This window comes from Orycteropus afer, unplaced genomic scaffold, assembly GCF_000298275.1.
Source record: "Orycteropus afer afer isolate SDZICR_OR568_19922 unplaced genomic scaffold, OryAfe1.0 scaffold00100, whole genome shotgun sequence".
In the NCBI taxonomy this organism is placed as follows: Eukaryota; Metazoa; Chordata; class Mammalia; order Tubulidentata; family Orycteropodidae; genus Orycteropus; species Orycteropus afer.
In genome coordinates, this window is record NW_006921687.1 from 140,513 (window position 1) to 165,570 (window position 25,058).

The window sequence follows — 25,058 nt, forward strand, 5'->3', positions numbered from 1 at the left end:
GTCTTATCTTCACCAATAACTACTTCAACACATCTTCACTTTCAACAAGAAAGGTTGTGTCATCTGCATATTGCAGGTTATTAATGGGTCTTCCTCTAATCCTGATGCCACTTTGTAGTCCAGCTTCTCGGATTATTTGTTTAGCATACAGATTGAATAAATATGGCGAAAAGATACAACCCTGACACATACCTTTCCTGATTTTAAACCATTCTCTATCCCCTTGTTTTGTTCAAACAACTCTCTTCTTCTATATACAAGTTCCTCATGAACACAATTAAGTGTTCTGGAATTTCCATTCTTTGCAATTTTACCCATAATTTGTTATGATCCACACAAAGTCAATGAAACACAGGTAAACATTTTTCTGGTACTTTTTGCTCTCAGCCAAGATCTGTGACAACAGCAATGATATTCCTTGTTACACGCCCTCTTCTGAAACTGGCTTCAATTTCTAGCAATTTGCTGTCAATATACTGCTGCAACCATTTTTGAATTATCTTCAGCAAAATTTTGCTTGCATGTGATATTAATAATACGGTCCAATAATTTCAACAGTCTATTAGATCAACTTTCTTTGGAATGGGCACAAATATTGTATCTCTTCCAATCAGTGGCCAGGTAGCCAAATTTCTTGGTATAAATAAGTGAGCACCTCCAGAGCTGCATCCATTTGTGGAAACATCTCAGTAGGAATTCCATCAATTTCTGGAGGCTAGTTTTTCACAACTGCAGGTTTTATTTCTTCCTTCAATACAAATTGGTTCTTGATCATTATATGCTACCTCCTCAGATGGCTGAACATTAAGCAATTCTTCTTGGTCCAGTGACTCTGTGTATTCTTTCCATCTTCGTCTGATGTTTCCTGCATTGTTCAGTATTTTGCCCATAGGATCCATCAATGTTACAACTTGAGGCTTGAATTGTTCTTCAGTTCTTTCAGCTTGAGAAATGCCTAGCACATTCCTCCCTTTTAGTTTTCTAACTCCAGATTTTTACACATTTTATTATAATAGTTTGCTTTGTCTTCTCAAGCTGCCCTTTGAAACCTTCTGTTCAGCTCTTTTATTTCATCATGTTTTCCATCTGCTTTAGGTACTCTCCATTCAAGAGCAAGTTTCATGTCTCTCTGACACCCATTTTGGTCTTTTCTTCTTCCTTTCCAGTCTTTTTAATGACCTTTCACTTTCTTCATATATGATGTCCTTGATGTCATGCCACAACTTGTCTGGTCTTCAGTCATCGGTGTTCAATGTGCCTAATCTATTCTTTAGCTGGTCTCTATTTTGGCTAGGAAATTTAAAGTTAGGTGAAACTTTTTCAATGAATTATGGTACAAAATCAAGACTTCACAACATAAAGACAGCATTTCTTTTGTTGCATCAAAATTTGCATCAGTTTTAAACTGTGTGCATTCTGTTTCTGAAATATGGTAAAGAGGATATTTAGCAACCTTTCAGCTAAAAACAACATAAAATGCTGAATAACTTATTTACTAAAAACAAAACAAAACAAAAATAATGTTTCAAAATAGTGAAGCTCTGACAACACTATCTGGAATGACCGGGGCAAATTTTTAATGAACAATAGCAATGGGAGAGATCAATTTCACGCGAAAGTCAAAATTGTCCTGTGGGCATCTGTCTACCATAAGCAAAATTGATGCATGTTTTCAGAGACCTTATGGGGCTGTTAGGAGAGAAAAGGTCTAGAACCTGCTCAAAATGGAAAGTCTAATAAAGGTCCTGGACCCACAAAGCTGGGATCCCAAAGGGCTGCATATTCATAGTAAATGCAAACCACCTTCACTGATCTACAAGGAAATTTGTTGTGGGATTAATCCTGGTGGAGGGTACAAGAATCTGAGATATCGTCATTGATAACTGTTCTCTCAAAAAGATGTGTAGACCAGATTCCATCACCAGACTACTTAAAAATATTTCAATTCAGAAGCTAAGTTTAAAGCAATTTGCAGCAAGAAAATCTAGCAAAATGTGTTCAAGACATGTATGCAGATTTATAAATAAATGAAAAGATAATCCACAACTAAGATTATAAAACCAAAACCAAACTCAGTGTCGTTGAGTCGGATCTGACTCATAGTAACCCCTCTTTGAGTTTCTGAGGTGATGTCACTATGGAAGTAGATTGCCCAATCTTCCTTCCAAGGAGTGGCTGGTGGGTTTGAGCTGCCAGCCTTCTGGTTAGCAGTCAAATGCTTTAGACACTATGCCACCAGAGTTCCTACAATTAAGATTAGGAAGTCTTAATATTATAAGGATATTAAAAAAAAAAAAAAATCACTATCATTGAGTTGACTCTGACTCATAGTGACCCCCACTGAGTTTTTAAGGGTATAAAACTTTACTAAAGCAGACTGCCTCATCTTTTTTTGTGGAGCAGCTGGTGGGTTCAGACCACTGACCTTTTTGTTTTAGCAACCAAATTCCTTAACCACTACACCACCAGAGCTCTTTCATAATGATATAATCCTCCTCAAATTCTCTATAGATTCATTGATAGTCCATCTAGAGCACAATATGGCTGTTTTCATAAAATTTCACAAAATGATTTTAAAAATTACATGGAAGGACTAAACCCCCCAAATAGCCAAAGTATCCCTATTGAAGAAAAAATTAGAGGGGAGCCAGGATTATTATAAACCTACTAGAATCAAGGCAGCATAATATTGAAGGAATGATACATAAACTGACTAACAGAATAGAAAGGGTGTGGATGTGTGTATCTTTGCTAAATTACAGAGAAGGCATGGCAGATCAATGGGAAAAAGGAGAAACTACTGAATAAGTGAAGCTGGAAACATTTCTTATCCATATGGAAAAACAAAATTGATCTAGATCCAAAAGTCAATTACATATGGATTAATATCTTTAATGTCAAGAATAAAAGTTTAAAACTTTTTGAAGAAAAAAAATGAGTAAATATTTTTGTGGGTCTGAGGTAAAGAACTACTGAAGAAAGGATTCAAATAGTAAAAACCATAAAAAAGGACTTTTAAATTGGTCTACATTAAAATTAAGAAATTTTGCTCATCAAAAGATACCCAATAGAAATGAAAAGGCAAGCAAAAGGAAATGTGCAACACATGTAACCAATAAAGGATTAGTATAAGATATAAAAAGAATGCTGTTTTCGTATTTGGTTTATAGGCAGATGGCATAGTGCCTAAGGCATTTAACTGCTAACCAGCAGGCTGGGGTTCAAACCCACCAGCCACTCCTCGGAAGGAAGATTGCGCAATCTTTTTCCATAGAGATACTGCCTCGGAAACCCAAGGAGGGGTTGCTATGAGTCAGGATCGACTCGACAGCAGTGAGTTTGGTTTTTGGTTTTGGAATCCTAGAGGAAAATGCACAGAATAATGAACAGGCATTTTCAAGAAAAGAAAACACAGATAGTCAATCAACATAGAAGGCATGCTCAGTCTTTTTGATAATTGTTGTTATTAGGGGCTGTTGAGTCAGTTCTGACTCAGAGACCCCATGTACAACAGAATGAAACATTGCCTGGTTCTGTACCATCCTAACAATGCTTGCTATGCTTGAACCCATCCTTGCAGTCACTGTGTTAATCCATCTCAACAAAGGTTTTTCCCTTATTCGCTGACCCTTTACTTTACCAAGCATGACATCCTTCTCCAGGGATTGATCTCTTCTGACAAATGCAGGAGAGATGAAATCTGAACATTCTTGCTTCTAAGGAGAATTCCAGCTATACTTCCTCCAAGGCAGATTTGTTCATTCTTCTATCAGTCTGTGGTACAATCAATATTCAGTTTTGGTAATTACCCAAACCTCATTGCCATCAAGTCAATTTTAACTCATAGCAACCCTATAGCACAGAGTAGAACTTTCTCATAGAGTTTCCAAGATTGTAAATCTTTTCAGAAGTAGACTGTGTCATCTTCCTCCCACGGAGCAGCTGGTAGGTTCAAACCACCAACCTTTTTGTTAGCAGCTTTACCACTGCAACACCACAGCTCCTAGGGTAATATAAATTAATGCATTTGAATTATAGTGTTGGTGAAGAACACTGAAAATACCATGGACTGCCAGAAGAATAAATAAATTTGTTTTGGAAGAAGTATAGCCAGAATTCTCCTTGGAAGCAAGGATGGTGAGAATTTGTCTCACATACCTTGATCATGTTGTGAGGAGAGACCAGTCCATGCAGAATGACATCCAGGTTGGTAAAGTAAAGGGTAAGCAAAAAATAGAAGACTCTCAACATGGTGGATTGGCACAGTGTCAGTAACAATGGGCTCAAACATAACAAAGATTGTGAGGATGGTGTAGAACCAGGCAATGTTTCATTCTGTTATATTATACATCGGGTCATTATAAGTTGTAAGCAACCTGATGGAACCTAACAACAGCAACAAATCAAGAGCACAAGACTTTACATCTACTTATTAAAAAATTAAGAAGTTTAATAGCACCAAGATTTAAGAAGAATGATGTAATACAGAAATACTGCTGTATATTAGGGTAACGTTACCCTAATATACAGGTAATAGGAGTGTTAAACTGGTGTGACTTCAGAAAACAATTTGCATATTCAAATATCTCATGATGGTGAAGGTCTACTCCTTGGTGTATACTAAAGAAATTGTAATATGAATCATGCCAGGACAAATGTTCACAGCATTACTATTTATAACAGCAAAAGAAACTGGAAACAATACCAGTGCCAAAGGACATGAAAATGGAAAAATTCATTGTAGGTCATTCAAACAGTGGAATGTAATAGCAGCGAAAATAATCACCAGTTACACTCAACAACATGAATGAAGCTTACAAAATAAAGTTGGGAAAACAAATTAAAAAATCTCAAAACTCTAAATGACTTTGATCCCATTAGAAAACCAAACTAGACTATAAAACTATAAAGCAAAGCAATAATTATCACAGTCAGGAGAGTGGTTACCTCTACGGAAAAAGATTGCCCAATCTTCCTTCCGAGGAGTTCCTTCTGAGGATGACTCATCAGGAAGGGGCAGATGAGGGCTTTTGGATGTTGGCAATGTTCTTGCCTTACAACCGTCTTAAAGTAAATATAGTTATGTGTGTTTATGTATACATATTCTGTAGAAAACATTAACACGTTGTAACTGTAAGAATACCTCAGCAGAAGTAGGCCTTTCTTGAGGATTTTCTTTCAAACAGATTTTAATTAACTTCTCAACCATAGGCCATGGGGCACAACCATATTCTTTAACTGCATCTGAAACATTGAAAAGATATCCTGCTAGATCATTAAAGAAAATAGAACAATTATTTTATTCTTTCTCAATATATATTAGAAGTTCAAACACTGCAAAAGAAAAATGTCATCCTAATAATCCTATGTTGTTGTTGTTATATGCCGTCAAGTCAGACCCGACTCATAGCGACCCCTCCTTGGGTTTCCGAGGTAGTATCACTACGGAAGTAGATTGCCCCATATTCCTTCTAAGGAGTGGCTGGTGGGTTTGAACCGCCAGCCTTCTGATTAGCAGTCAAATGCCTTAGGCACTATGCTACCAGAGCTCCAAATTTACGTATCATAAACATAAATTTAATTTTGTTAATTTAATCTCTATTGGAGACACAGAAAAAGAAAGAATTTTGAATTTTATAGGATAAGAAGAGATATAAATACCAATTGAATAAAATAATAGATATTTATTCCACACCTGTTTTTTAAATTTGCCCAAATAATCAGGCTTCTATTAATAGTCAGCATAGGCAAGCATTTAATCCTCATATCTCCACAGTCAGTTTGTGCACATTTTGCTATTCTTCTGGTGAGCACAGACAAGAAACCTGGATACTTTCACTGCAAAGCTAGTTGGCAAAGTAAGGGAGATGACCCAGGCTGTGTCTGAGAATTATCCAAATAATACCTTTTTTTTTTTGCTAGAATCTTTAAAGGAGATAGTTAAAGCTATCTTATCTGTACCTGGTACATAGTATAAACTCATAAATACTTTTTAACTGGAAGAGAAAACAGAAAATATGAGAAGTAGCTAAATAAATTTAAAAGAATACTTTGGGATGGGAACTGAAATAATAGTTGAGGAGTGAATGCCAATGTCCTAGAATTTTTAAAAGCATGAGACAACTATTAAAATGAAATTTGATCTCATTAAATTCTCATTTACCAATTCTTTTTAATATTTACTACTAAAAATATGATTATAAATAATTCAAGCTTCCATTCCTGTATATAAATTATTTCACTCTAAGAAAATGAAAACACTCCAGGCTATTGGATACACAATTACTCTTTATGAGTACTGGAAGTCATCAAACCTGAGGTCTGAGAACAATTTACTTCTCTGAGGAGTCTCCTAAATATAACAAAAATATCAACGTAATTTGGAACATTTTATAAAAAGTGGTCTAAAAGGTAAGTTTTTTCATATGAAGTTTATTAATGTATCCCAGGATTTAGGAACATTTCATACACCAAACAAAAAACTCCCTGATGTGAAATGAATTAAATATACAGCTACAATTAAAAAACTTGGGAATAAACTGCTGACATTAGTAGATAAAGTAGAACTTACCAGGTAATTTTCCTTGTATTGCCAATTCATCAAATTCATTTGGAAACTTCAAACCTTCTAATATTCTACCTCCAGTTGTCAAAATGTCATAGAGTAGTAAACCAAATGAATAAACATCAGCTTGTTGGTTATAAATAACATTTCCTCTGGCAACTTCAGGTGCACGAAATCCTGAAAGTAATCAGATTTGTTAGTAAAAACCTGACATCAGGGCCCAGAAGGAGGCAAGCACCTAAGGAGGTGTTGTTGTTGCTGTTGTTATGTGCCGTCAAGTCAGACCCAACTCATAGCGACCCCTCCTTGGGTTTCTGAGGCAGTATGACTATGGAAGTAGATTGCCCAACCTTCCTTCCAAGGAGTGGCTGGTGGGTTTGAACCGCCAGCCTTCTGGTTAGCAGTCAAGTGCCTTAGGCACTATGCTACCTGTATACTTAGGCATATACACCTAAGAAAGACACATGAATTAAAATCCAGGCTGTGTCATGTATACGATGAGACACTTCAATCAACTATCCCAGGACCATTTACCCTAAGGTCTGTTTTAAAGAATAATAAGGATAAAAATCCAATAATACATTATTAAGTTGTTGCTTCTGTGTGAGCTATCAAGTCCATTCCAACTCGTAGCAACTCTATATGAGAGAGTAGAACTGCACCATAGGGTTCCCAAGGCTATAATCTTTATGAGAGCAGATGACTAGGTCTTGTCTTCCATAGAGCCACTGCTAGGTTTGAACTATGAATCTTTCATTTAGCATCTCAGTGCTTAGTCATTGTGCCACCAACATTTCATAATTTAAAAAAAGCGAAGCCAGAAAAACTTACAGGAATAACCTATATCATTTTTTCTCATTTCTAATAATAACTCTTTCTGGGTAGAGTTTTAAACAGGGAAGTGTCACGAGAGAGAGTTTGGACCTTTGCTCCAACTCACTCTCAAAACCAAAACTAAATCCACTGCCATCAAGTCAATTTCAATTGACAGTGACCCTACAGGACAGAGCAGAACTGCTCCATAGGATTTCCAAGGTTGTAAATCTTTATGGAAGCAGACTGCCTCATCTTTTTCCCGCAAAATGGCTGTTGGATTCAAACCACTGACTTCTTGGTTAGAAACTGAATGCTTTAACCACTGTGCCACCAGAGTGCACCTGACTTCAATTCTAATGATGTCATTATTTCAAGAACTTGTGTCTCTGTGCCTTCTATCCAATGGAGGGAAGAATATCAAAACCATTACTAAAACAAATAAAAGCCCTTTCCCTCAGGTTCATGTGCGAGATTAATTCAAAGGGGGAATAAAACCTTTTATCCAGGATAAATTATGTTGAATTTTTTCACAAAAAAATGTATATTTTCAATGTTACTCATAATAGTAATAATACAAACAATATAAAGGAGCTCTGGTAGCATAGTGCCTAAGGCACTTGACTGCTAACCAGAAGACCGGTGGTTCAAACCCACCAGCCATTCCTGGGAAGGAAGATTGGGCAATCTAGTTCCATAGTCATATCACCTCAGAAACCAAAGGAGGGGTCGTCATGAGTCAGGTCTGACTTGACAGCACATAACAACAACAACAAACAATATAAAGAAATCCAGACATAAAAGGAAAATGATTAAATAATATATACTATGCAGTCATTTGGGAGCCCTGGTGGCGTAGTGCCTAAAGCACTTGACTGCTAACCAGAAGGCTGGTGGTTCAAACCCACCAGTCACTCCTCAGAAGGAAGATTGGGCAATCTACTTCCGCAGAGATAAATGCCTCAGAAACCCAAGGAGGGCCGCTATGAGTCGGAATCAACTCGATGGCAGTGAGTTTGGTTTGGTTTTTGGTATGCAGTCATTTAAAAAACATGTGTAAAATGACTTGCTATCATTTAATTAAAAAGAACTCAATATATAATTCTGAATAGACTGAAAGTTATCTTATTTGGAAAAAAAAACAATTAAATTAATTTTCTTAGCTGTGATAAGGCATTGTGATTATGTAAAAGAATATCTTTATTCTAAGGAAATACATGCCAATATGTTCAGGAATGAAATATCATTATGCCTTCAACTTCATTTTGAAAGATTCATATTCATATACAAAGAGCAAAAGTGAGAGAAAGAACAAGTGTGGCAAAAAGTTAGTAATCATTATCTCTATATCACAGGTATATAGAAGTATACTGTAGTATTCTTTCAGCTTTTCAGTGGGTTTAAAGATTTTCAAAATAAAATAAATTTATGAAAAGGTGAATTAGAAAGAAATACATCCAAATGCAATAATGATTATATCTATAAGCTAAAATTATGAGTAATTTTTTTTTTTTTTACCTTCCAAATTTTGTAGAATGAGCATATGATTGTTAGTATAATTTAGATATGCAGCCAGGAAAATATAACAAAGTATTAATTCATAATTTTCAAAGAGTAGACGATATAATCTGGAAATAGCTCTGTTTCACTGAGAGCATATCAGCAAAACATGAAGGTCAGTGCTCCTACACGGGGCTGGAAGGTTACGAAGAGCTGAGGATAGAGATGTCAAATTTGAGGACAATAACTCCTGCTGTACCAATTGTGAGGAGCTCTGGTGGCATAGTGCCTAAGGCACTTGACTGCTAACCAGAAGGCTGGCGGCTCAAACCCATTACCTGCTCCGTTCCTCAGAAGGAAGGTTGGGTAATCTACTTCCGTAGTGACACCACCTCAGAAACCCAAGGAGGGGTCACTGTAAGTTGGATCAGACTCGACGGCAATGTGTTTTGATTTTTGTTTGGTACCAATTGTGAATATTCCCTAGTTGTTAACATTTTGCCACATGTGTGTACTATCTCTACACACACACACACACATACATACAGTCTCAGTTACCATTTTCTCACATTTATCTATGTATCTACATACCTATCATAATTTACTTTGCTGAAATATTTGAAATAAGTGTAAAAAAACAGCAATGACTCAGGTGTCATTCAGTCACCTGATTCACGGTGACCCTATGTGTGACGCCACGTGTGGCAGAGTAGAGCTCTGCTCTACAGGGTTTTCAATGGCTGAATTTTAGGGGGTAGATCAGCAGGCCTTTCTTCCAAGGGGCCTCTGGGTGGACTCAAGCCCCCAACCTTGCAATTAGCAGCTGAGTGTGTTCACCCATCCAGGGATCTCAAAATTAGTTTACAGACATGGTATTTCATTCCTAAATACTACACATTTCTTTAGATAAGCATATTTCCCTACATAACTAAAATATCATTCCCACATGCTACTTTAATGAATTGTGTAAGTAATTAAGATAGTTCTAAAACAGCCACTCCTCGGAAGGGACATGAGGCAATCTACTTCTGCAGTGATACTGCCTCGGAAACCCAAGGAGGGGTCACTATGAGTCGGTCGGACTCAATGGCATATAACAACAACAACAACAAAAATAACAGATCCCTAGTTAAATGTATCTGTGACATACATAGTGCAAGCATATCATTCAAACCAAACCAAAATCCAAACTCACTGCCATTGAGTCAATTCCAACTCAAAGCAAACCCCACTGGGTTTCCGAGGTGGTAAATCTTTACAGAAGTAAAGATTGCCCCATCTTCCTTCCACGGAGCAGCTGGTGGGTTTGAACCTCCAACCTTATAATTAGCAGGCAAATGCCTTAGGCACTGTGCCACTAGAGCACCTTAAGCATATCAAAATATCTCCTCATTCATAGTACTATAGCATTTTACATAACACCTTCTTGAAAATCTCATTTGATGTGCGCAGTACCACTTGAATTAGGCAGATGAGAACTTTCCATTTTATAAATTATATAATCCTATCAGATGTGTTGTGTGTTTGCCTATTGCGACACAAATAATGAATGGTAAAATCAAGAGCATTTAAAAATAATGAGTTACTCACACATTACCTAGTTTGTTAACACTATTTATGTTTGCCTTGGAATTTAAAAGGTCTTTTGGAGGCTAATTTTAATCTTATCAATTATTCAGTATCCATTCAACAAATTTATTGGGTATCTACTACATCAAAGTACTATTCAAGGACTATTGAAATGTTAAATACATTTTTCTTTTGATAAATTCAGTTATAAACATAGGATTTGGAATTGCAGGATTTTAGAGCAGAAGGAGATTTGAAGGGTTACTTAGTATAAACTCTCATCCAATGCACAAATTCCTTTACAATAGGTTTTTTTTAAAAAAAAAAAAAAAATTTATTGACATTTGGGTGAAAGTTGACAGAGAAAATTCATTTTCCATACAGCTGCTCACATATACTTTGTCTCATGACTTTGACTGCAATTTCCCACAATACAGCAGCTCCCTTCTTACTTCCTTCTCATAGATACCTCTTCCCTGGGTCCTTCCCTCGCATGTACTCCTGCCCCTGAGCTGTCTCCCTGTGCATACACAGCCCTTCTATTCTCCCATGATTGATCTCTCCAAGGAGTGTAGCTAGCTAATGTAAATGTTCAGCTCATATGCCTGTCTTTTGTTTGCCTGGAACCCACAGGACTGGGTTCAATTCCAGACCTGAAGGGCAGCAATGGTCCATAGTCTCAGGGGTTCCACCAGGCTCTATCAGACCAGCAAACCTAGTCCTGTTTTTTGTTTTTTAATGATTTTGAGTTTTGTTCCACTTTGTTCTCCCACTCTATCCTGGATCTCCTATGTAGATCCCCTGCCTAATGTTGACAGTGGTAGCCGGGCACCATCTAGTTCTTCTGGTCTCACAGTTGTATAGGCTGAGAATCACATGGTGTACCAGTCACTTGGACTAATTGTTTCCATGTGTCTTTGGTATTCTTCATTCTTCTTTGCTCTAGACATAGAGAGACCCATCGTTGCATCTAGATGGCCGCTTGCGAGCTTTTAAGATCACAGTTGCTACTTGCAAAAGTAGGATGTGGAACAATGTTTTTGTGTAGCATGTTATGCCTGCCAGTTGAGCTGCAACCACGGTCCCAAGTCTACAGGTCCAACTACTTGCTGGGCAGCTGGCTGTGGCCAAGAAGTGACTACAACACTGTCCTTTGTAAGCTCAACTATATACCTGGAAATTCTCACAGAACATACAAATACACTTGGAGAAACATCCCTATACATGGTCATGGGAAACCACCCCCCAACTGCATAGACATAAGAAATCATTTAGCCTGTCCATCCATCTATCCACCCATATATCAATGTTTGCCATCACTGACAACACAGTACTGTATGTGCAGAAGGGTTCATCTTTGTTGTCTGGACCTTCCATGCACCTTTCTATGTCTTCCTCTTGCTCAATGCCACTGCATTGAACACTCACATTGCCCTTCCTTTCACCCAAATCACTACTTGTCTCTAACTATCTGTGTTTCCTCCCCTCCCCTCCATCTCTGGTAACCAACAAGAAAAATTTCCTTCCACATATAAAACTTTCCTTGACTTTTTACAATAATGGACTAATACAATATTTGTCCTTCTGTGATTGATTCATTCACTCAGCATAATGTCCTCCAAGTTCATTCATATTACGTGGTGTTTTGCAGATTCTACATTATTCTTTAGGGTCACATAGTATTCCATTGTGTGTATATACCATAGTTTAGTTATCCATTGTTCTATGGATGGGCACCTAGGTTGTTTCCATCTTTTTGCTATTGTAAATAGTGCTGTGATGAACATGGTTGTACATATATATGTTATAATGCTTTGCTTATCTGGGGTCTCTTTCCATTCCATATAAAGTTGTTGTTGTTGCTGTTGTTTTGTGCCCTCAAGTTGGACCCAACTCATATGGAAGTAGATTGCCCCATCTTCCTTCGGAGGAATGGCTGGTGGGTTTAAACTGCCAGCCTTCTGGTTAGCAGTCAAGTGCCTTAGGCACTATGCTACCAGAGCTCTTCATATAAATTTAGTGATTGGTTTTTCCATATCCTTAAAGAATGTTGATGAGATGTGGATTAGGATATCATGGAATTTATGGATTGCTTTGGGTAGAATTGACATTTTCACAATCTTCAATCTTCCTATCCATGAGCATTTATGGTATGTTCTTCCATTTATGTAGATCTCTTATGGTTTCTCAAAGTAGTGTTTTGTAGTTTTCTTTGTACAGGTCTTTTGTGTCCCTGGTAACATTTATTCACAAGTATTTTATTTATTTATTTATTTTTGGTAGTTATTGTAAATAGTATTGATTTCCTTATTTCTTTTTCAGCAATCTCTTTACTGGTGCGGAGGAATCCAACCAATTTTTGTATGTTGATCTTGTATCCTGCCACTATGCTAAATCTCTCAATTAGTTCCAGTAGCTTTTTCACTGAATTGCTTGGGTTTTCCAGGTTTAGGATCATATCATCAGAAAATAGGGATATTTTTACTTCTTCCTTACCAATTTGGATGCCATTGATTTCCCTTTCTTGCCTTATTGCCCTGGCTAGGACTTCCAATCAATGTTGAATAGGAGTGGTGATAGAGGGCATCTTTGTTTGGTTCCTGTTTGCAAGGGAAATGGTTTCAGTCTCTGCATTGAGAATAATGTTGGCTGTTGGGTTTGCATATGTGTGCTTTATTATGTTCAGGAATGTCCCTTTTATTATTATTTCACTTATCAGGATTCCTGATCACTTATCAGGAATGAGTGTTGGATTTTATTAAATGCCTTTCCTGCAATGATTGATATGCTCATGTGGTTCTTTTCTTTTGTTTTACTTATGTTGTGAATGACATTGATTGTTTTTCTAATGTTGAACCATCCTTGCATACCTGATATGAACCCCACTTCATCATAATGAATTATTTTTTTGATATGTTCTTGGAGTCTATTGGCTAGGATTTTGCTGAAGAGTTTTGCATCTATATTCAAGAGGGGTATTGGTCTGTAGTTTTCCTTTTTAATGATGTCTTTGCCTGATTTTGGTATCAAGGTTATGCTTGCTTCATAAATGAATTTGGGAAGATTCCATCCTTTTCTATGTTGTGGAATAGTTTGAGTAGGATTAGCGTCAGTTCTTCTCTGAATGTTCAGTAGAATTCTCTGGTGAAACCATCTGGGCCAGGACTTTTTTTGTTGGTCAATTTTTTATGACCTATTCTTCTTTTGTTATGGATCTGTTCAACTTTTCCACATCAGTCTGTATTAGTTTAAGTAAGTAGTGTGTTTCTAGAAATCTCTCCATTTCTTTCAGATTTTCAAATTTGTTGCAGTACAGTTCTTCATATTATCCTGATACTGTCCTTTTTATTTCAGTTGGTTCTGTTGTGCTGTCATCCATTTTATTTCTTATTCATGTTATTTGTATTCTCTCCCTCTCTTCCTTTGTTGAATTTGCCAGTGGTTTGTCAATTTTATTAATCTTGTCAAAAAACCAACTTCTAGACTTGTTGATTTTTTTCTATTTTCTGTTTCACTGATTTCTGCTCATATTTTTAGTACTTCCTTTCTTTTGGTGACTGTTGGCTTTTCTTGCTATTATTTTTCTAATTGTTGGAGATGTTGGTTTAAAGTGTTGTTTTTGGCTCTTCTTTTTTGATGTGTGCATTCATTGCTATAAATTGGCCTCTGATCACTGCTTTTGTTGTGTCCCAAAGATTTTGGTATGTTGTATTTTCATTCTCATTTGATTTGAGAAATTTGTTAATTTCATTTTTTATTTCTTCTTTTATCCAGTTGTTCTTAAGGAGGGTGTTGTTCAGTTTCCATGTGCTTGCTCTTTTTCCATTGATCTTCCTATCGATGATTTCTAATTTGATAGCATTGCGATCTGAGAATATGCTTTGCAGTATTTCAGAAGAAAGATTGAACGATTTACTTCCATAGTGACCACTGCCTCAGAAACCCAAGGAGGGGTCACTATGAGTTGGAGACAACTCGATGGCACACAACAGTATAGCTGTGCTGGTTTCTGGGTTATGTGTTCTTGTGTATTGATGGTCGGTTGTTGTTTACTATTACTGGTTCTCTGTTCACAGGACTCCAATTAGTATCTCTTGTAAAGTTGGTCTGGTTTTAGCAAATTTCGTTAATTTCTGCTTATCTGGAAATCTCTTATTTTCACCATCATATTTGAGTGATAGTTTTGCTGGGTATATAGTTATTGGTTGGAGATTTTTCTCTTTCAGGGTTTTATATATACCATCCCATTGCCTTCTCGCTTGCATGGTTTCTGCCGAGAAATGAAAGCTTATTCTTATTGGTTGTCCTTTGTAGGTAACTTTTTGTTTTCCCAATGCTCCTTTCAAGATTCTTTCTTTGCCTTTGGTTTTGATGAGTTTGATGATAATATGTCTAGGTGATTTTCTTTTGGGGACTATCCTGTTTGGGATTCATTGGAATTCCTGAATGGATATATTCTCATCTTTCATCATATCAGAGAAGTTCTCTTCCAACAAATCTTGGGCAATTTTCTCAGTGGTTTTCTTTTTCTCTTCCTATTCTGGAATTTCGATTACACATAGGTTATTCTTTGTGATGGTATACCACACGAACCTTAGGCTTTCTTCATTTTGTTTTGATCTTTCTTCCGATTGATCCCTTTCCAAAGACATATTCAGGTATTTGTCTTCAATCTCATTAATTCTGTCTTCCATTGATACAAATTTTACTCCTTTGCCCTTTCAATGTGTTATCTATTTCTGAAAATCTAGTATTAATCTTCTGGATTTCTATCTGTAGATTTTGTATCATTTCTAATTTTTATTTATTTTGTCATTTGGTTCTTGTATTTTCTTCTGAAATTGTTCTAGGGTTTTGTCTGTGTTGTCCTTAATTTTTTCAGTGTTTTCCTTGATCTATCTCTCAATCCTTTGAAGATACATAAGTATAATTATTTTGAATTCCTTATCAGGGAGTTCCAATGCTGCTTATTCTTCAGGGATGTGTTCTACACCTGTATCCTACTCCCTTGCTTCTACTGCTTTGTCTTGCTCCTTTGTGTGGACTGTGATGGTCTGTTGTCTCCAGGACATTGTGATGTTGTTGTATTTAGATCTCTGTTAACTGTTTGTGAAGAGCAGTTAAGGGTGAGTCAGGCTCTTCTTGGTGGCCATTTACCTTTGGCCAGTTGGTGGAGAAAGAGGTAGTGGCTCTCGCTCAGTAAGTGGAGCTGCAGGAGGTGCGGGTGTGGTTGCTTCATATAGGCATGGTTGCATCGTATGGAGAAAGTTGCTATGTCCCACTCAAACAGAGACAACAATAAAAAAAAAACATCAAAAAATTAAAGCAAGCAGACAAAAAACTCACCATATAGACACACAGGAACAATCACCGAAAAAAAAAAAAAAAAAAAAAAGAGGAGACAAAAAACTCACCATATAGACACACAGGAACAATCACCGAAAAAAAAAGAAAAAAAAAAAAAACCCACAATATCTGGGAAGGAGGCAATAAGAGAAAAGAGGTAGAGTAGGAGAATAATGAAGAAAAAAATGGGAAAAAATGCAAAAAGGAAAACAAGGAATGGGATTAAACATGAGAAAGGAAAAAAAAATGGGAACCAGGAATAGGGAAGAGAGAAAAAGCTGAAAACTAGAACCTGGAACAGAAGACTAAAGAATAATAATAAAAAGAATAATAATAATAATAATTTTAAAACAGACAAAAAACAAACAAACTGAAAAAAAAAAAATCTGGGCAGGGCAGAGCAGAGCACCCAGGCTCCATCCAAGCACACAGACTGGGATGGAATTCCTGCTGGCCCAGAAGGTGGGTGGGAGTGAGGGATAGCCACACTTCCATTCACCAAGAGGGTGTGGGGTATAAGAGTAGTAAAAGGAATATTGCACTTTTCCAGTCCTCAGTGTCTGGAATGTCCTTGCAGTCCTGGCAAGTGGAACCTATTATAATATCCCTGGAATCTGAGAAAATGCTGTTCCTTTAAATGTCCAAAATGGTTGAATGGCTTGTGAACATTCACAATGGCTGTGCCCTCTGGACTGGCAAAAGGCCACAGATCAACCTGTCTCCCTCTTCACTACTTTCCCTTTTATTCACCAGCCACCAGTGTAGTCCTCCATGCAGGCCCTGGCTAGCACAGCTGATTTTTAGGTTAATTCTTAGGTCTTAACACCACTTGGGAATATCCAAGCTGTCCATGTCATTAGGATCACTGACAGACCACGGCTCCATATATCTCCTTTTTTGGTGTTTTCATGCATGTTCTTCTACTACTTGGAGTTTAGTCCACATCTATATCTTTCCCTTCAAAGCTCAGGGCTCCATGATTATCTTCTGTATCTGTGCTAATTGGTTCCCCTTTTCTTTGTTGAAGAGGGTCTGTGTAGTTTGTCTGCCTATTCCGTCATCTTAATGGCAGTCCGAATTTCTAGTGTTCTTGATATTTCACTTAAGTAGGATCATACAATATCTATCCATTTGTGTCTTGCTTATTTCATGTAGCTTAATGTTTTCAAGGTTCATCTGTATTGTGGTATGTATTTTTTAATGAAATTACATTACTATTAAAACTAATATTTACTACAATGAGATATCACTTTATACACACTAGGATGGCTAATATTTAAAGAAAGGAAAATAACACATGTTGTAGAGGATGTGCCAAAATTGGAACCTTTGTGCATTGCTGGTGGGAATTAAAATGGTGCAGCTGTTGTGGGAAACAGTTTGGCTGTTCCTCAGAAAAGTTAACCACAGAACTACCATATGACCTACCAATTCTCCTCCTGCACATATAGACAAAGGACTTGAAAACAGGTACTCAAAGAGATACTTGACATCACCATTCACTGTAGTATTAATCACAATAGCCAAAACGTGGAAACAACCCAGTGTCCATCAATACATGAATGGATAAACAAAATGTTGTATAAACTTATAATGGAATATCATTCAGTCACAAAAAGGAATGAAATATTAATATATATATTATGACATGGATGAACCTTGAAAACTTTAAGGTAAATGAAATAAGCAAGACCCCAAAGGGCAGCTATTGTCTGATCTCACATAAATGAAATACCTAGAATAGACAAATGCATAGAGACATAAAGCAGATCAGTGTTTACCATTGGCTGGAGGGAAGGGTAATGGGAGAGTTAATGCTTAATGGGTACAAAGATGGAAAAGTCCTGGAAACAAATAGTAATGGTTTCAGAGCATTTGTGATTGTAATTAGTACCACTGAACTGTACACTTACAAATAGTTAAAATGGCAAATTTTATATTATGTATGTATTTCACCACAATAAGAAAACTGATACTTGACACAGAAGGATATCCATGAAATACTTTCAAGCAGAAAAAGGAAATAAATTAAAGAAGCAGAATTTAAGTATGATAATATTTATCTAAAAATACTTAAGCACATCTATATCTAAATATATAAGTGCCACCAGAATAATTTGTTTTTTTTTTTTTAAATCTACCAGCCTGCTTAATAGCGTTTGTTCCTTTTGCCTCATATTCTTATTCCTGCAAATCAAAGTTTACTTTAAATTGGCTGAGATACTTTACTCTGAAATCCTACACACAAGAGACCAAAATGAGTGGGGAGGGTAGCTAGAAGAGAAGGGACAAAATGTGGTGGGATGTAAGCTTTCAACAAATAGCCTGATCATCAAGCAAAACCATAAGACTCACCAAGTTATTCTATGCATATCTTTATCTCCTCGGACTTCGCTAGAGCAGCAACTGCAAGTTGTTCAAGAATTTTTGCCTTATATTAAAATATACTTGTCACCATGGTAGTACAAGCCAGAATATATTTTCAAGCTAGTATAGTCACCACTAAATATTAACACAGTGTTTCCTGACTTTGAGGAAGGCTAGAAATAAGAATTATTTTTGCATCTTTAAAAGGGACAATATTGCCACATGAGGTGACATACTGTAATTGATCTATGGATGGTACACAGGGATCATACTGCCATACTGTATGGATACCCTGTTTAGAATCCATGGCACTCAAACACTAGAAAAGCTAAGTGCTAACTGAAATTCTAAATATTCATTGTGATGTGAGGTTGTTCAAATAGGTCATTTATTTAAGCAGGTATTACTTCTGTTTCCAGCAAAAATGGAGTAACAGGGACCAGATTTACCATGCTGCATGATACGGCTAAATAACCAGATAAAATATATGACAGTATGTTTTTTCAGACGGTGGGCATCAGGAGTACAAGAAAGTGATCCTTGAGAGAGAAGAAACAAAGTGAGCCCTGTGAGTGCCCTACAGAGAATTCCCAGCCCACAATACAAGGAAGGAGAACATAACCAAGCAAAGGTGTGTAAAATGTGCCCAGTGTTATGCAAAGTAAGCACTTTACTCATTTAATTTTCACAATGATCAATCAGTACTATTATTAGGCATTATTTTATAGGCAAGAAAAGAAGTTAGGTGACATAACCTCTACAGCCTTACTCAGTTAATAAGTGGGAGAATGTTTAAATCCAGTCTGACCTCACAGTCCAAGTTGACTAAATTACAGATAGCTGACAGTTCACATGCCTAGCATGTGCTTGAGAGAGATTAATGTAACTGATAACTGCTTTCACAAGTCTATACTGTATTCGCATTTATTCAGTTTCACAATTTTAGCTTTTGCAACAGATTCATATTCTTAAATGTCTATAATAAATGCTAATTACCTTGTTAAAAGTTATTCTATAAATAACATTATTCCCCTGAAGGACAGCACAGAACCTTGAGCTGCCCACTATCCATCCCTAATGGCAATGATACTGTCTACCTAATGCAATGGTGGGAAAATGGCTAACAAAAAAGAATATGTTTCAATGGCTTCCCATAAGGTAAGAGATAAACTATTTGGTATAACCTAAAAAGCCCTATGAAAGAACTTGTACAGCTTTAAAAATAAATACAGAAAGAGCTGAAAAAAACCTAATATCCCCCTCCCTCAATCACTGAAACCATACTGAGCCTCTTGCAGTTATCTGAATCAGACAAGTTGTTAGTTACTTCACTAGTGCTTCCCCAAGACCTGCCTTTTTCAGTAGTAGTCCTTTTCCCCTACCACCTACTTTTTTTTTTTTTGCCTCAAAGCTCCAGCTCATCCTCTAAGATATAATTCTACAATCACCACCTCTATTAAGGAAATCTTGAAAATGTATTGGTTGATTAATCAGTTGAGCCTTTGTGCTACCACTGTGCCATATACATAGGGATCCTGCTGAAACTGACACATTGTTATAAGTATTTCTTTACAGCCATGTCTCTCCTGTGGGGATGTTTGCTTCTGGAGGGCAAGATTTACTTTTACTCATGCATGTTACCCAAATTCACCACCAGAACAATTGTTCACATGTCTGGAGTGCCTGCCATATGTCAAGCCTTGTTCTATACTATTTAAATAGATGATTTCATTCTACCTTTCCAACAACCCTAAGAGGTAGGCATTATTTTTCCTCACTGCATTTTATAGAAATGAAAACTGAGACCCAGAAAGTCAATCTTGATGAACACCACCCAGCTATTAAGGAGAAGAGGCAGTTTGGTACATGGTGAATGTTCTATAAATTATGGCTAAATGTATGAATAAATAAATACATAATAAAGATAATTTCCCCTCAGGAAATTATCATAACAACTACATTGTTAAAATAATGGGATAATATGATTCCTTTTCCAAGAACTATTGTAAGAAATGATTTTTCAGATGAGCCTGCATTTCAACAAATGCAATGAGTAAATAAAAGATCCATAGATCAAAATGAGAAATGTATGAAGTAAATCTGACTATATATCACATAGTGAACAGAAACATGTATTTTTTTCCTTTTTTCTTTTACTTTCATAAAAATATCAGTAGAGCATGTTTCATAATCTATGTCAGATGATAGTACATTATCAGCGAATAACATTTTATTTACCCAAGGACTGTTGTTTCATATGGATGTTGACAGAGTTGAATCAATCAGTCAGCACCCATCTCAGTAAACAGTGCAATTGTCACAGGACCCAGAATTAACTGTCACCAAAACAGGATATAATATAAATATATATTTGACTGAGTTAAAGGTGAAACTTTCCAAGTTATTTCAAGTTGAAACTATCCATCACATATTTACCTTTCAAAATGTAGACAGACACAGCACCATAGTCATTGTCAATGACTCATTGTTTCTGCCTTTGTATCTCCGGCTGTGATGGTGCCAGACTAGGGGCTCTGCTCTCAGGCTCTTTGAATCTGCAGCTCGTCCTACCCTGTAGAATTTTTTTAACTTCTTCAAACTTTCATTTCCATATCTGTAGTCTAGGAATAGTAATAGGAACTATGGCATAACGTCATAGGGATTAAATGAGATAATCAACTCTTGCAAAGGGTAAGCATGTGGAAGGCACACTGTTCCTGATCTAGAAAGCTCAGCTCCAATTACTGTCTTCTCTGAGACAATAGTAATTACATGCACACACAGGGTGAACGCATGGCAGTAAGGATTAGTATAAAAATACACAAAGTTTTAACAAATGCTTGGGACTTTTTGTTTTTCTTCTATAGACATTTCCATGCTAAAAAATATGGCATTAACAGGGAAATCCATTAAAAGGAAAAGACAAGAAGATAATTGAAATCATATGAGAGTGAACTATTTTTCTTTCCAAGTACTAATTGTTTTGGGGAAGGAAAAGCTTAGTGATGGTGGTAGTACTGGTGGTAGTTATTATTATTTAAATCTTGAGGCAGAGTTTAGGGTTGATATGATTAGAAATATTTGATAATAATAAATATAAAAATGATAAAAAAAAGAACGTCGGGGTATGTGGCAAGATTTTCTTGGGATGGAGGGGGTGGGGTGCAGAACAGAACAGATAAGGAAGGTCCTTGGTGTCTTTTGTCATAATCTCTCTCCTTATACGTATTCCTCAACATCAATACAACAAATTAAAAGGCATCTGGAACAAGTACCTGGTTTGACATGAAGAACCAGTTGGATACTAAATTTTAGATAGATTTTGACTAAAACCAGGCAGTCAGATATTTAAAATGAGTGGCAATGACTTTGAATTAAAAATAAGCTGGCTGCTGGCTGTCCCAGACCCCTGTGGGGGTTAGCGGAGTGCTAGTCCAAGAAGAGTTCAGAACAGTCACAAGTGATCTTCTCCTAGCAAGTGGATGGGGTTTAAACAGCAGGATTTCTACATCATAAACAGAGAGACTGGGTTAGGGGATGGAGGAGAAAGGAATTGTAGTCCCCAGTTGAATGGGTCACCTCACCTTAGTACCACACAAAAATAATGAACAGATCTTTCAAGAGAAAATCTCTGTCCTGTGTACAATTATTTTAAGTGGTTTCTGGAATTCTGTCCTCTAAGATTATTTTTATGAACTTTTAGTTGTCAATATTTGCTGTTCAAGGCTCTGTCATTTTGGGTTTTTTTAGTCATTGTGGTAGTTAAGGTTGTGTGTCAACTTGGTTGGGCTGTGGTTTTAAGTGTCTTATCAGCTAGATGTAGTTATTCCCCCGTGATGAGACTGTAATCACCTCCATAGTGCAACCTGCTGTGAGCAGCTTAGTAGTTGCCTTTGGGGTGTGGCCTGTTTCCAGTATATAAGGAGAAGCTTTGAGAAAGGTCTCTAGCTTTTTGACACATCTGGATCTTGCATTAGGCCGAGTCACCAGTGATCTGCTGTGTTGCCTGCCAATCTTGAGACTGTTCCTGGACTTGAACTAGTGGACTGCTGTGTTTCCTGCTAATCTTGGGACTATGCCATTTTACCTGCTTACCTTGGCTTCATCAGCCTCAGCAAGCAGTAGCTGTCTGAGTTAGGAGATGCCTCTAGTTCCAATGGGCCTGGAATAAGAGAAAGAGCTGAAGTCCAAGGTCAAGGGTCTTCACCCAGCCCCTAGAACCAGCACTCTGAATTTGAACTTTCAGCCTCCTAACCTCTGGTAGCATAGTGCCTAATGCACTTGACTGCTAACCAGAAGGCTGGTGGTTCAAACCCACCAGCCACTCCTTGGAAGGAAGATTGGGCAATCTACTTCCATAGTGATACTGCCTCGGAAACCCAAGGAGGGTTCGCTATGAGTCAGGTCTGACTCGATGGCACATAACAACAACAACAAACTGTAAGAGAATAAACTCCTGTTTGTTAAGCCATACACTTGTGGTATGTCCGTTATAGTAGCACTAGAGAACTGAGATAGTCACCAAGACAGAGTATTTAAATTTCAGGTAAATCTTCAAGTCAATGTTAGAGTTTCATGATTGTGGTCTAAGAGGGAGAGGATGGGGTTTAAAGCCAAGTAGCTATGGCTTCAACTCTTATTTAGATTGAATTCTCCTCTCAGCCACTGACTGAGTGATTTTGTACAAGTCATATAATTTCTCTGACCTTAAGCTTCCTCATTTTACAAATAAGAAAATAACTGCTAATTTTCAGCCCTTCCATGAGGAAAGAGACAGTGTTTATAATGGACCTAGCATTAAATCTGATGAACAGCAGATGCTCAAGAAATGATCATTATTTTTATCATTATTGAACAACCCAGAGATATTCTCAGTCAGAATACATAATTTCAGTATGTTTATAAGAATGTACAACCTACTTCCAAAATATAACTGTGCAAAACAAAAAAGAGAACACATATACCCACTGCCATTAAGTAGATTTCAACTCATTGCAATCCTACAGAACACAGTAGAATGGCTCTATAGGGTTTTCAAGACTGTAAATCTTTATAGAATTAAACTGCCACATCTTTCTCCCCAAGAGAAGCTGATTGGTTTGAACCACAAAGCTTTTGGTTAGCAGCTGAGAGAATATGTACTCAGAGCAAAAATAAAATGAGGCATTGGAATATAGCCCATTTGCATAACTAAGCATATACACTGCGGATGGGAGAAACTATAATCTTTTGCCTTGTCAGATATCCTCTATTTTCTTTTGTCCTAGCCATGATGCTTCGAGATGCAAATAATGAAGATGATATAAAGATAACCATAACTTTTTTTACAAAGAACTTTATCTAAAGTTTCTTTCTAAGAATAGAACTGTCTTACCCCAAACAAATATCAACCACTCAATTTTCTATTCTCAAACAGGTATCAATTCCTCAATTTTCTATTCCTGCTCCAATTGAAATCTGAAAGAAACGATGCCTGTGCAGATCATTTGACCTTGAATGCTTCCCCCTAATCAGACCTCGAGATTCTGATGGACCAGTAAGCAGAAAAAAAGAGGAATGGGAGCTGAGAAAGGGAGGGAAGAACTCATGGTGTGGAGAAAAAAAAATGTCTGAATATAAGATCATGAAACTCAAAAGTATAGAGTAGCAGAGGAAACAGATTTTCTCTAGTGCAGGGTCAGTTAATGACAGCGGTGATAGGATTACCAGACAGGAAGGACCGAAAGGGTTAGGGATGACCCTAGAAAGCAACATTAAAATCTAAGGCAAGATAATGCCACTGATTTCTAGAGACCATAGATATAACGGTATCTGGAGTGGGTATATTTCATTTAACATAGTAACCATGACTTGCCATAAATGCCTAATTGAGAGGCTAAATTATTTTTAAATGTTGAAATATCAAACAACTCATAAATTATTAAGAAAGAAAACTGAAGTGTGTTTTTTTAAGTTTTACTTCTGTATCAACTTATGATATGTTTGCAACAAGAAGAGTACACCTGAGAAGAATCACAGAACCAATTCCCTTACCTGAAACTTTTGGAGCCAGGTATATTTAGGAATGCATACTTTTTCAGATTTAGAAATGTTAATAGGATGCACATTGCGTATATTACCTAATACCCTTGGCAGAGTCAGGGGTAGCACCTTGTACTCAAAGTGTTTATATTCTGCAGTGAAACACATGCATATTCACACTAGTGTGATAAATAAAGATTATAATAAGCATCAAGTCATTTCAGGTCAGGTTGTACCATAATCAGTTAAAAACAAACCTTTGGTTTTCAGAGCTCTGGTTTCAGAGTTATGAATAAGAGTTTGAGGACCTGGATTTGGTTTTGCCTTCATTTTAGATAAGTGTCAATATTACCTAGATTAAAACTCTTGCATGTTTATACCCTCTCTGGAACACTTAAATGTTTTAAAAATTCAACATTAAAAAATATAACAATACCAGATAGTCTCTTCTTTTTATCTAGTTACTGACCTGGAAAATTATATTAGCTGATTTGTTTGACCTATTAAAAAACATCAAAATTTTACTGCAAGGTCATAATTATTCACACAATAAACAGCTAATCACAATGTGAGAGGCTACAGCATGTTTATTTCTTTTATTATCATTTTATATAGGAGTAGTAGTATTTTTACAATGCAATGTTTTCTTTTTTTAAATGTATGAAGTAAGATTTTCTTAAAAATTGTGAAAATGCATACATACATACATATAAACCAAACTCACTACCATCGAGTCGGACCTGACTCGTAGCGTCCCCTCCTTGGGTTTCCAAGGCAGTATCATTATGGAAGTAGATTGCCCAACCTTCCTTCCGAGGAGTGGCTGGTGGGTTTGAACCACCAGCTTGCTGGTTAGCAGTCAAATGCCTTAGGCACT

The 25,058-nt window shown here is 36.8% G+C and overlaps 1 protein-coding gene across 1 annotated transcript in view; it reads right to left on the bottom strand.

The window, feature by feature from the left end:
• LRRK2 (leucine rich repeat kinase 2) overlaps positions 1-25,058 on the bottom strand; it is a 187,507-nt gene that overhangs the window by 21,748 nt on the left and 140,701 nt on the right. The window contains exons 42-43 of the mRNA XM_007943152.2: positions 6,572-6,742; positions 5,144-5,244 (exon numbers count right to left, since the gene is read on the bottom strand). Coding sequence (XP_007941343.1) covers positions 5,144-5,244; positions 6,572-6,742 — 272 coding nt within the window. The remainder of the gene's footprint in view (positions 1-5,143; positions 5,245-6,571; positions 6,743-25,058) is intronic.